Source organism: Mastigoproctus giganteus, chromosome 12 (genome assembly GCF_048544385.1).
Source record: "Mastigoproctus giganteus isolate SK-2022 chromosome 12, ASM4854438v1, whole genome shotgun sequence".
In the NCBI taxonomy this organism is placed as follows: domain Eukaryota; kingdom Metazoa; phylum Arthropoda; class Arachnida; order Uropygi; family Thelyphonidae; genus Mastigoproctus; species Mastigoproctus giganteus.
In genome coordinates this window covers 80020539-80033405 of record NC_143586.1, presented here as the reverse complement: position 1 = coordinate 80033405, position 12867 = coordinate 80020539, and the positions used below count along the sequence as shown (strand labels likewise).

The 12867-nt window shown below is 35.2% G+C and overlaps 1 protein-coding gene across 2 annotated transcripts in view; it reads right to left on the bottom strand.

The window, feature by feature from the left end:
- The window catches only part of LOC150077223 (salivary peroxidase/catechol oxidase-like), a 168069-nt gene that overhangs the window by 59659 nt on the left and 95543 nt on the right, over positions 1–12867 (bottom strand). For both annotated transcript variants that reach the window (XM_090386951.1, XM_090386952.1), the window contains exon 6: positions 10498–10668. In XM_090386951.1, the coding sequence (XP_090243077.1) occupies positions 10498–10668 (171 nt within the window). The remainder of the gene's footprint in view (positions 1–10497; positions 10669–12867) is intronic.

The window sequence follows — 12867 nt, the reverse complement described above, 5'->3', positions numbered from 1 at the left end:
CCACTGAATTATACATCAATATAGAACGATTGCCACAGTAAAACAAACAATTAAGCAAAAAAAAAAAAAAAAAAAAAAGAAGCATAATAAAAACAGACAAAACAATAAAAAGAGGAAAAGGTGCGCATCGATTAGCGCGGTCTACGCTTTCGACACCGGGTTATCAAATCGGTAATGTTAGGGAGGTAAGTTGTTATAAAGGCAGTTATTATGAAGCTATGATTACGTTTCATAACAGACTGCTGAGTGATAACCCATTTATGAAAACGTAGTCCTTACTAATCCGATTCCTCCACCTATTTTTACTGCTGCATGTCTGGTTTTATTGTGTGTTAATCATCTTTCGTATTATTAACCGGCTTGGGCGTTCAAACTGCGTGTTATGGCAATATATATGCTCTGTATTTTGAAAAATCTATCTATAACAGATACATATATATATATGTATTATATATATAATACATATATATGTATTTCTATTATCCTTAATATATATATAATACATATACAGTATATGTATTTCTATTATCCTTAATATATATAAAATATTAAGGATAATAGAAAATAATAGAAAAAGTAAATCAATCAAATAATAATACTATCAGGGACTTAAGAAAACGCAAAAAAAAAAAAAAAGAGAAAAAAAAAATGATCGCTTTTTACCGACAATCTAGATGACTTCAACTGGGGCCAACCACCCAGGCTGAAGGCAAAAAAGCGACAAGAGGTTCTCTGTTTCTGTAATGATCAATATATGCTAAGTAATTTAAATCTAAACCAAATATAAACCAATATAGGCCAAATATAAATCAAATGTAAATAAAAAGTTAAGAAATTTTAGAAATATTAGAATCAAATGTAAGAAATATAAGTAAAATATAAATGTAAGCATATATTAATCATCGTTGACCCGACAGAGAACGTAATTTAATGATTAAAATAAGATTAAATATATAATACATACTACATATTTACCGTATCTAGGACATAATGTAATAGTCGTCAAAATAATATGTGGTGGCCCCTATGTGATGGATACGGTAAAAATAAATATAAATAAATAATTAAATTTAAGTTAACGCCAAGAGAAACATGCAGATAGTAAGAAGAAAAACTAAAGGAGTAGGAATAATAGAACCTGAACTCCACAAAGGAGAAAAATAGTGGTATAGATAAGAAATAATTTCTCCTACGTCCACGGATTGCCCTAATAATTTCGGAGAAATAAAAATAAAGAGTGTAGGACAGTTTAAAGACATTACAAGATATAAGTTGTGGCTCGGGTATGCCCGGGATCGCAAACCAAATTCAGCTCAGGGTCCTACTCTAAGAACGGGTTTGCGATCCCGGTCATACCCGAGCCACAACTTATATCTTGTAATGTCTTTAAACTGTCCTACACTCTTTATTTTTATTTCTCCGAAATTATTAGGGCAATCCGAGGACGTAGGAGAAACTATTTCTTATCTATACCACTATTTTTCTCCTTTGTGGAGTTCAGGTTCTATTATTCCTACTCCTTTAGTTTTTCTTCTTACTATCTGCATGTTTCTCTTTGCGTTAACTTAAATTTAATTATTTATTTATATTTATTTTAACCGTATCCATCACATAGGGAGCACCACATATTATTTTGACGACTATTACATTATGTCCTAGATGCGGTAAATATGTAGTATGTATTATATATTTAATCTTATTTTAATCATTAAATTACGTTCTCTGTCGGGTCAACGATGATTAATATATGCTTACATTTATATTTTACATAGTATGAATCAGAGCTGTAATACTCAATATGTTCTACGTTGATAATATTAGTAAATTAATAAGAGGAGTTTACCTCAATATAGTACGTGGAACACTTCCGTATGATACCCTCCAGAAATTAAAACGGAAAAAACGAAAAAATCGACAACTTACCAATATATTAAAGTGAAATATAAATAATTAAATAATCAATTTAACTCAATTCAAAATCAATTCAAAACAATTAAAATTCAAATTAACGCAATTAAAAGAATCTAACGAAAATATTCAAAACGATTTTCCTTCCTGAAGCTGACAATGCTTTTCGACCGACTGTCGTGATCACAGGAATGAAAATTACCGAATCAGGCTAAACCTGCAACTTAAATAGTGATTATGTGTCTTCGCGCATGCGCGTAAAGGTCCACGCATCGGAGATCAAATATGGCCGCCGAACATTAACAGAATTCTCGTGTAATTTAATTTCAACGGTTTCTGCAATTAATAGTCGTGTATAATTACGTTGAACGTTAAGTATTTTGGCCTCGTTAAATAAAAAAGTATGTTTTTCGTTAATGGCATGAAAGGCTAATTCTGACGCTGCTGAACGAGAAGCACGAACTGAGGCTTCGTGTTGATTTACACGGATATTAAGAGAAAACCGCGTCGAACCCTGATAAGACGAGTCGCAATCACTGCAAGAAATGTTGTATACTAGATCATTAATTTGTGTTTCGAACGCCGAAAGAACCGAGCGATTGTTCAGTATAGTGTGTAACTTCCGTATAGGCCTAGCTATAATTTTAAATTCGGTATCTTTAAAGAATCTGTTAAGCTGTTTGTGCCACTGTTCAACATATGGGACAGAAATAAAGTATTTTTTGATATTATTATTGTTGATTGGTGCAGTATTTTGTATCCTATCCTTAGCTTGTACCCTAATTCGATTTATTGTGTTAATGGGATAACCCCTGTTCAAGAATCTGCTAGTTAATATTTGTATTTCTGAGTCTAAAGCAGAATCCGTCGTTGAATATTTATAGGCATTTAGAAATTGATTAAAGATAATCGATCTTTTGTAGGTGAACGGGTGGTAGCTATTATAATGTAGAAGCATACTGGTGTTTGTGGGTTTTCGATAGATGCTAAATTGTATTTTGTTCGAGTCCCGGGTAAGCGTGAAATTTAGAAAGTTTAATGACTTAGTATCCGTATCTTCCCTTTCCAATGTAAATTTGAGTCTAGAATGAATATTATTAAACGAATGTAAAATGTCTTGGATAGTACTACTATCGGTAATAACTAGAACATCGTCTAAATACCTCCCATAGTATGTGATACGGGGACGAAAAGGTGTCAAATGTATCTGCTCAATCGTTGAGAGATAGATCTCTGACATTAAGCCACTCAGGCTCAAACCCATTGGTAATCCAAAAATTTGTTTGTACACCTTGTCTCGAAAGGTGATGTAGTTAGCCTCAACTAATAGTTTAATTAAGTGAAAAATCTCCTTTATAGGCAGCTTCGTATGATTAATCGGTGTCGAGTTTTTATTTAACATATCCCAAATAATATCTAATGTGTATTCAACGTTTACATTCGTATATAATGAGGTAACATCTAATGAGAATAAATTGTCATTGTCGCCGAGTCTACAGTCTTTAAGATTATTAAATAATGTATCGTAATTCTTAATCCCAAATTGTATAACCTGTCTAAAAGGTTTTATAATGTTATATACATGTGTGGCTAAGGCTGAAAATGCCGAGTTCCTGTAGGAAACAATAGGTCGAATCGGAAATCCAGGCTTGTGTAATTTTACCTGACCAAAAAGTGCAGGAATATTGTATGTTCTGGACTTCAATTCCTTCAACTGAACCATAGTAATGTAGTCGTTTTTACGATATGTGGTTAACGTTTTATTGTATTGATTTACCAAATTGGTAAACAGTGTCGGGTCCACTTCACAATAAGTGGAGGTATCAGATACAACTGAATCTAACTTATTAATATAATCATGTTTATCTAGTATAACCACTGTATCTCCTTTATCTGCCCTCTGTATAATAATGTCCTTATTTTCTCGAAGTTCTCGTAAAGCTGAACTGTCATGTGTATTCAATTTAGGAAGTCGCGTTTCTTTTATGTTATTCACTACTTGGTTAACTTGTTGAATAAATACATCTTCGTTTTTCGTTTCGTTTTCGTTTTTTCCGTTTTAATTTCTGGAGGGTATCATACGGAAGTGTTCCACGTACTATATTGAGGTAAACTCCTCTTATTAATTTACTAATATTATCAACGTAGAACATATTGAGTATTACAGCTCTGATTCATACTATCTAATTAATTTTCAAACTCTTATTGACTATTTCATTCACTTCCTGTCTCTCCAGTAGTATACAATCAGTATACAATCGATACACACAATTATGGGAGATTTTTTGAATGGCTTGGTACAAAATTACATTAAATCTACACTAAGGTACTCGGCCCAAAGTTACCATATTTCTTTCCTAAAATATTGCCTTCAAAACAACATCGTTCCGAAATTTGCCAGGGTGAATTTAAATCAAAAAATTTCAGGCATAAAACAACTATCACTGGCGACATCACGTAATATTGTTAAGCTTGCCTTAAAATCTCGATATTCGGATAAACAAAAATACCTTTCCCAGGTTAGGAAGCTTCGCGATAAATTAAAAAATTATCTACATCCGAACGATTGGTCTGTATTGAAGACCTCCATAGATTTGCGACGGGAAGCACAAGCCTCAGAAATAAAAAACAGACACGTTAACAAGTTGCAAACATTATCGAATAGTTCAAGACACGTTCATGCGAATTCTAACACATTGTCGCGAGCTTGCGACCAAGTTCACACGAGTTGGGTGACATCCCCCCCACAGACACATAACGCACTACCACAGAATATGTCGGCTAGTTCACGAACACCCCCTCACCCAGTATCCAACGAACCGACATATCAACAGGTTACAAATCTTTCCTCGTGTACACTATCGCTGGACCAGATTTCACTTTTATCCAAAGGATTAAATTATAATTTACCACCTCGAAAGCTGCCAAAAAAACAATGCGTAATTGATATTGAATTTGGACTTCGTAGTGTTCCACAAAAAGATGTATTTATTCAACAAGTTAACCAAGTAGTGAATAACATAAAAGAAACGCGACTTCCTAAATTGAATACACATGACAGTTCAGCTTTACGAGAACTTCGAGAAAATAAGGACATTATTATACAGAGGGCAGATAAAGGAGATACAGTGGTTATACTAGATAAACATGATTATATTAATAAGTTAGATTCAGTTGTATCTGATACCTCCACTTATTGTGAAGTGGACCCGACACTGTTTACCAATTTGGTAAATCAATACAATAAAACGTTAACCACATATCGTAAAAACGACTACATTACTATGGTTCAGTTGAAGGAATTGAAGTCCAGAACATACAATATTCCTGCACTTTTTGGTCAGGTAAAATTACACAAGCCTGGATTTCCGATTCGACCTATTGTTTCCTACAGGAACTCGGCATTTTCAGCCTTAGCCACACATGTATATAACATTATAAAACCTTTTAGACAGGTTATACAATTTGGGATTAAGAATTACGATACATTATTTAATAATCTTAAAGACTGTAGACTCGGCGACAATGACAATTTATTCTCATTAGATGTTACCTCATTATATACGAATGTAAACGTTGAATACACATTAGATATTATTTGGGATATGTTAAATAAAAACTCGACACCGATTAATCATACGAAGCTGCCTATAAAGGAGATTTTTCACTTAATTAAACTATTAGTTGAGGCTAACTACATCACCTTTCGAGACAAGGTGTACAAACAAATTTTTGGATTACCAATGGGTTTGAGCCTGAGTGGCTTAATGTCAGAGATCTATCTCTCAACGATTGAGCAGATACATTTGACACCTTTTCGTCCCCGTATCACATACTATGGGAGGTATTTAGACGATGTTCTAGTTATTACCGATAGTAGTACTATCCAAGACATTTTACATTCGTTTAATAATATTCATTCTAGACTCAAATTTACATTGGAAAGAGAAGATACGGATACTAAGTCATTAAACTTTCTAAATTTCACGCTTACCCGGGACTCGAACAAAATACAATTTAGCATCTATCGAAAACCCACAAACACCGGTATGCTTCTACATTATAATAGCTACCACGCGTTCACCTACAAAAGATCGATTATCTTTAATCAATTTCTAAATGCCTATAAATATTCAACGACGGATTCTGCTTTAGACTCAGAAATACAAATATTAACTAGCAGATTCTTGAACAGGGGTTATCCCATTAACACAATAAATCGAATTAGGGTACAAGCTAAGGATAGGATACAAAATACTGCACCAATCAACAATAATAATATCAAAAAATACTTTATTTCTGTCCCATATGTTGAACAGTGGCACAAACAGCTTAACAGATTCTTTAAAGATACCGAATTTAAAATTATAGCTAGGCCTATACGGAAGTTACACACTATACTGAACAATCGCTCGGTTCTTTCGGCGTTCGAAACACAAATTAATGATCTAGTATACAACATTTCTTGCAGTGATTGCGACTCGTCTTATCAGGGTTCGACGCGGTTTTCTCTTAATATCCGTGTAAATCAACACGAAGCCTCAGTTCGTGCTTCTCGTTCAGCAGCGTCAGAATTAGCCTTTCATGCCATTAACGAAAAACATACTTTTTTATTTAACGAGGCCAAAATACTTAACGTTCAACGTAATTATACACGACTATTAATTGCAGAAACCGTTGAAATTAAATTACACGAGAATTCTGTTAATGTTCGGCGGCCATATTTGATCTCCGATGCGTGGACCTTTACGCGCATGCGCGAAGACACATAATCACTATTTAAGTTGCAGGTTTAGCCTGATTCGGTAATTTTCATTCCTGTGATCACGACAGTCGGTCGAAAAGCATTGTCAGCTTCAGGAAGGAAAATCGTTTTGAATATTTTCGTTAGATTCTTTTAATTGCGTTAATTTGAATTTTAATTGTTTTGAATTGATTTTGAATTGAGTTAAATTGATTATTTAATTATTTATATTTCACTTTAATATATTGGTAAGTTGTCGATTTTTTCGTTTTTTCCGTTTTAATTTCTGGAGGGTATCATACGGAAGTGTTCCACGTACTATATTGAGGTAAACTCCTCTTATTAATTTACTAATTTATATTTTACTTATATTTCTTACATTTCATTCTAATATTTCTAAAATTTCTTAACTTTTTATTTACATTTGATTTATATTTGGCCTATATTGGTTTAGATTTAAATTACTTAGCATATATTGATCATTACAGAAACAGAGAACTTCTTGTCGTTTTTTGCCTTCAGTCTGGGTGGTTGGCCCCAGTTGAAGTCATCTAGATTGTCGGTAAAAAGCGATCATTTTTTCTTTTTTTGCGTTTTCTTAAGTCCCTGATAGTATTATTATTTGATTGATTTACTTTTTCTATTATTTTCTATTATCCTTAATATTTTATAGACATTATGGGTGTATTGCATGATTGCTTGCAACTGCATTGACCCATAAATATTAGTTGCAGTTACTGTCGTTTTAACTTTCATTTTTATCACTAATATATATATATATATATATATATATATATATATATATATATATAGAGAGAGAGAGAGAGAGAGAGAGAGAGAGAGAGAGAGAGAAAATAGACTTAAACGTATATGGGAGAAGAATAATAAATATTATACAGTTGTAATTAAACTGAACGGATAAGTTTATAGAATGTAAAACTATAGAGTTTTTTTTTAAGTGTTCTCTCAAGTTATAATCTTAGTAAATAAGATAAGAAGATAACTATATTTATTTTTCATTTTAGTTAATCACAGAAAAAGAACAAAAATTGAATTAATTTTAAGAAAAAAAAATAAAATGCGCCTGAGATATAATCCCCTGCGTACATTACCTAGCTTGTAATGGAAATATGTTATCGGATGTTTAGATATTACTACTTAAGAAGTAAAAGTCCAATCGATATCACATTTTCAGCGTATGTTTCGCTGGTCCCTGAAAAGCTTTCAAGATCAATCATAGCCTCCCTTGCCACCCCCACCCCAATCAAAGAAATATATTCATATAAATGAAAGTATATTTCGCGTATTACTCTGGAACGAAAGTCGAATCGAGGCCAAATTTTCAATCGATGTTCTTTGTTGGTTCTTGGGAAAATTTAAGTCCAGTTACGATTTCACAATCCTCGTTCCTTTCCCATACAAAATCAGTATAAATGAAGGTATGTTTTTGCATTAATCAACAAGAAAAATGAGGATTGCTACCAAATTTTCAATATATATTCTGTTGGCCCTGGGATGGGTCTAAGTTCAATTCGGATTTTATACCATTCTCCCTCTAGTCAAACCACCTATAGAAATATGAAATATTACTATAAATTTATAACAGTAGCTCTGATCCGTTTCAAAAATCAATGCTTACTTAGAACTATTATTTTAGGAAGTATTTGTAGCAAATTTTAATGTAGATGTGTTGACTTATTTTGTTAAAAATCATGAATTATTTCTATTGGCCAACGCTCCTGAAATATAACGCACTTCGCACATTAACTAACTTGTTTTTCTTAATCTCGCCAGTTTTAGAAATGCATAAGACCCTTTAGGAATATGTCCAATGCTGCCACGGTCTAATTACATTTCGTGCAATGCGGCTATTTCCCATTTTGATCCTTTTTTTTTCTGAGGTCCTTTTCCTTACACATTCGCCAAGCATTCTTTAGATGGCATTTTCTTGTGAATCGCTTGATTCATAGACAAATGCAATCTTTAAATAGGCTAAAAATAACAAGATTTTCAAGGTAGATTTATTGGTGTAACCCATATTCGAGCAGAATGAAACTACCAACACTTTTTTTAATAATTGCCCAGTGAAGTTGAATTTAATTGCTTGTTTGTTCTTTTAACATTTGAACTAGTCGCGAACAATATCACTATTCATTTTTAGCCTATTTTCCAAAAACGGAAAGTGGGCTAATGAGATCATAATGTTTGTTTTCTCTCTCCCGCTCTCATCTAATAGATTTTGTGTTAATTCAAACCAAGTTTGAAGGCCATACGAGGAATTACTGGAGTGAACCGAATGGAAATTTTTATTTCAATTCATTTTGAAGAAGATGGAAGTCATTCAACGTACGTTGCGTATAAGCATCTTCCACTAAGAACTGTTGAGCGTTGCTGTAGTTAACCGATCTCAAGCGGAAATAGGGGTTTTCCGCTCCCCCTTGAGCGGTTCCAAATGCAAACTGGCCCGTGAAAAAAAACAAAACACTTCTACAGATACGTATGGATATGGATTATCCCCGAGGACAGTTAAAACAATAATAATAGTTATTATACCTAAATCCAGACACATTTTTACTTCGATTGGTTTTTGAATCGATTTTTTTTAACAAATATTCTCCAGCAAGGGCACAGGTCGGTTTTCGGAAGAAAATGAAAATATAAAGATGATTACATTCCCAAAAAAATTCAACGTCCAGCACAAAAGAAATTCAATAGAAAATGGACCAAACGTCACTTAACAATTATTCTGATGTTCTAAAATAGGTATTTTATATCTTAAGCGTAATTTTCAATACAAAATGCTAGATAATATCAAATGAGGAGGCTCTGCATTACTAAAATGCCAGTGTTTGCCACTTACAGGTCAAGGTCGAACAAATAGGAAACTGAACGGCTATTCATTGTATTCGTCAGATCGGGTTGAATCCGACTTCTTTCTTTTTTCTCAGATCGAAAAACAAACCTGAAGACCTTACTTCGGGTTGGATGGTAAGAATAATAACTCAATTGTAGTTATTCTTAAAGGGACAACAGGCCTTCATGAGTAGCGCAGTTGGGAGAATTGCCGTCCTCCCCGCACTGGGCAGAAAAAGACTCGAGTTCGAATTCCATCAATAATGCCAGGAATTTTTGTGGGCCTTTTTCCACAACGTGGCTGAGTTAGTCGGTCTCAGTAGAGAGAGAGAGAGAGAGTAGCATGGTTTTTCTCCCCGAAACGTGTTTAAAATTGGTCTATGTATTTATTATGATTTTAATTTTGATGTGTATTTATGATATTCATAATTATTACTTGTAGCTTTTATAATGTTTATATTAATGTTATTAAACTATCTAAATTAAACCTCATACTTGTAATTGGAGTGTTGTGCTGTCAGTATGAATTAAAAAAAAAAGAATCTCTGAAGTAACATTTCAACTGGTGTTTAAAAAAGTGAACTCAGCATTGGGAAAGCTTGTGACTGGGGCCTGCAGTTGTGACTGGGGACCTAGAACGATAAAATTTGTACACTTATCGGAGTTTTAGCTAGATGCTAAAATTCTTGTTCGATTTACTATTGGACTTTAAAATCTGGACTATACACTGCTAAGTAATCTCGACTGTTATTTTGATGGTTTTTTGTGGTCGACATCTCTTTGTTTTCTTTAGGGAAAAAGAGACATGAATTTGTTCACTTTTGTGATATGTGTACGTTCAGTTGTTGTTCGCCTATAATTAAAATTAAAAGACCTTTTGTATATATAATTCATAATATTTTTAATGCGATAACCACAAGCATCCCTTGAATTAATATTAATAAGCAAGCAGGGGTTAGAAGCATAAAATTAGCAAAAAAGGGTGAAGGTACCTAGTGTAGGTGCTGCAAGCGTGATGTCATGGTCCAACATCTGCCCCCAAAAGACAAGAAGAAGAGGAATATGATTATCCTTCTTGCTTACATCATGATGCATCATAAAACTTACTATTCGGGCACTAGGCAGCTCAGATCCATCGTGGCTCACTCGGGGAACAGAAATACCTGAAAAACAAAAAAAAAAAAAAAAAAACTTCTCAGAAGTAGTTCGATTTTGCATTTTGCTATAGAAAAACAGATATTCTCTTAGTAATACTAATGGCTCACTTTCAAAAAAATAAAATGCAATAACAAGGCATAACTAGTATACTAAAAACAATAAATGAATAAAAAAATAAAAATATTTGTTAAAGAACTTTCATGTGTCGAGAACTGAATGTTCTAGAGGTATTTAGTACCCACTTCATTCGAAAAATGCAGTCACTCTGAAGGTAACCCTCTATCACATGTGCTTTATGAACTGTTGTTGATATAGTGTTTTAGGCGCATCAGCAACTCAGGCCATTTTGCCGTATATGTTATGTTTGTAAATTGGGTGTGTTCTGTGGTCGATTTGCTGTTTGCTGGACGGAAAACCAAGTTTCTGAGAGAAATACCATGGTACCATCGCCTAACCGACTAACTCAGCCACATGAAAAAGACCCATAAAAATTCCTCGCGTTATTGACGGGATTCGAACTCAGGTCTTTTCCACCCAGTGTGGGGAGAACGTTGATGATACCAACCCATGAGGGCGTGCTTTATGAACGGAAGAGCATTACCGTCCATTAGAAGTAACTGGAGCAACCTCTTGCACACTCAAAAAGTTTCACATAGTGTTCAAGAATTTTGTCTCTATACCACACAGCAACCACCGTTCTTCTCTCAAAGATGCCCATTATCCTGTCAGGTCATCAGACTACTCTTATGTTGTGGTTCCTTTCGCTGATTTTTATGAGGTAATTACGGACCCTCTCCACACGAGGATCGGATTGAATCTGGATTCGTCCGTGAATATTTCATTGCACCAATGCTCTTTGGTCCGATAGATACGTTCGCAACACCAGCTGAAACGGTCCCTTTTTGTGATGAGGTGAGAGGGTCACTCTCTTCAATATCCTAAGGGATCCAGTTCTGCGGGTGATATTCCACTCTGTTGTAGCTGCAGACGTATGTGATATAGCCGTTAGGGTCAGATAACTGTTATTTTGACACTTCACCGACTCCATACAGCTCTTTGGTAACTTAAGCTTCTGTCTCCTGGATCTAGCTGCACAATCGGGTTATAGAGGTTAAAGATAGGATCCGAACAGATGGCGGTAAAGTGTAAAGTGTGTTTAGGGTCGAACGGCACCAGGGGTTTCCCCCATCTCCGGTAGTTTACATTGTGGTGTGATACGGTTCACTGTAAAGGCCAGAGATTTAAAAGTATATGGATCTTGAGGTGTGTGATGTTGTGTACCGTTGTTTTTCTGGTCATTTAGCCGCGAGACCCCTGCTGAGGCCCGACGGTGCCCACACTTCGCCCCGTGGAGGCAGACCAGGTATCCAGTAGTTGTAGTTTATTCTGGCAGGTCCTGCCACCTAGTTTCCTGAGATTTCAGTGGCTAGGATCTAAAAAAAAAAAAAAAAAAAAAAAACGTTTGCGTGGGTTGATCGCTAGATTGAAAGACCGAAATGTGAGCGAACTTAATTTGGAACTATTAAATTTTGACCTGTGGGGTATACGCTGGCGAGCAGATAGAGAGGGAGAGAAGACTGAAGACTTGGGGGGAGAAAGATAGAAGAAATGGGGTCAATAGAGAAGACGACTCCATTAAAAGTCAGTGGGGCATGCCCATGCCCCACCAGGAGAAAATCAGGGTTGGCAAGTAGGGGAGGAGGCAGGAGGGGCAGCCTCCTGCCTCCTCCCCTACTGCCGAGGGAGGGGGAAAGAAAGATGGGTCCAGCAAGAGCGCCGGCACCGATTGCCATTATGGCTAGCATATGCAGAAAGCTCTGCGGTCTCATTGGGCTGGTTGCAATTCAGCTGAGTAGAAAGTCACTCGTAAGGCTGTGACCCGTCCGGAGGAGGTCCATATCTGGTGTGCACTTTCGTGGGTCAGGTCCGTTCGTGTGATCCGCTTATCATGGGTTTATTTTTATTATTATTATTATTCATTTTTTTATTTTTTTGCTGTCATAGGATTCATTTCATGGTTGTTGCTGTTGCGGTGGTGGATACGGGAGAGTCCGCCTTCTTGTGAAGAGGTCTAGCGCATATTGAGTGAAGGCACTATAGGTATCCTTTTCAGTTAGTATCATATTCCTGATCTCGTAGCATTATTTGGGTGGTGGTTATAAATCAGCAGCGGAGATCCTCGTACAGTGGGCAGTCGTACATCA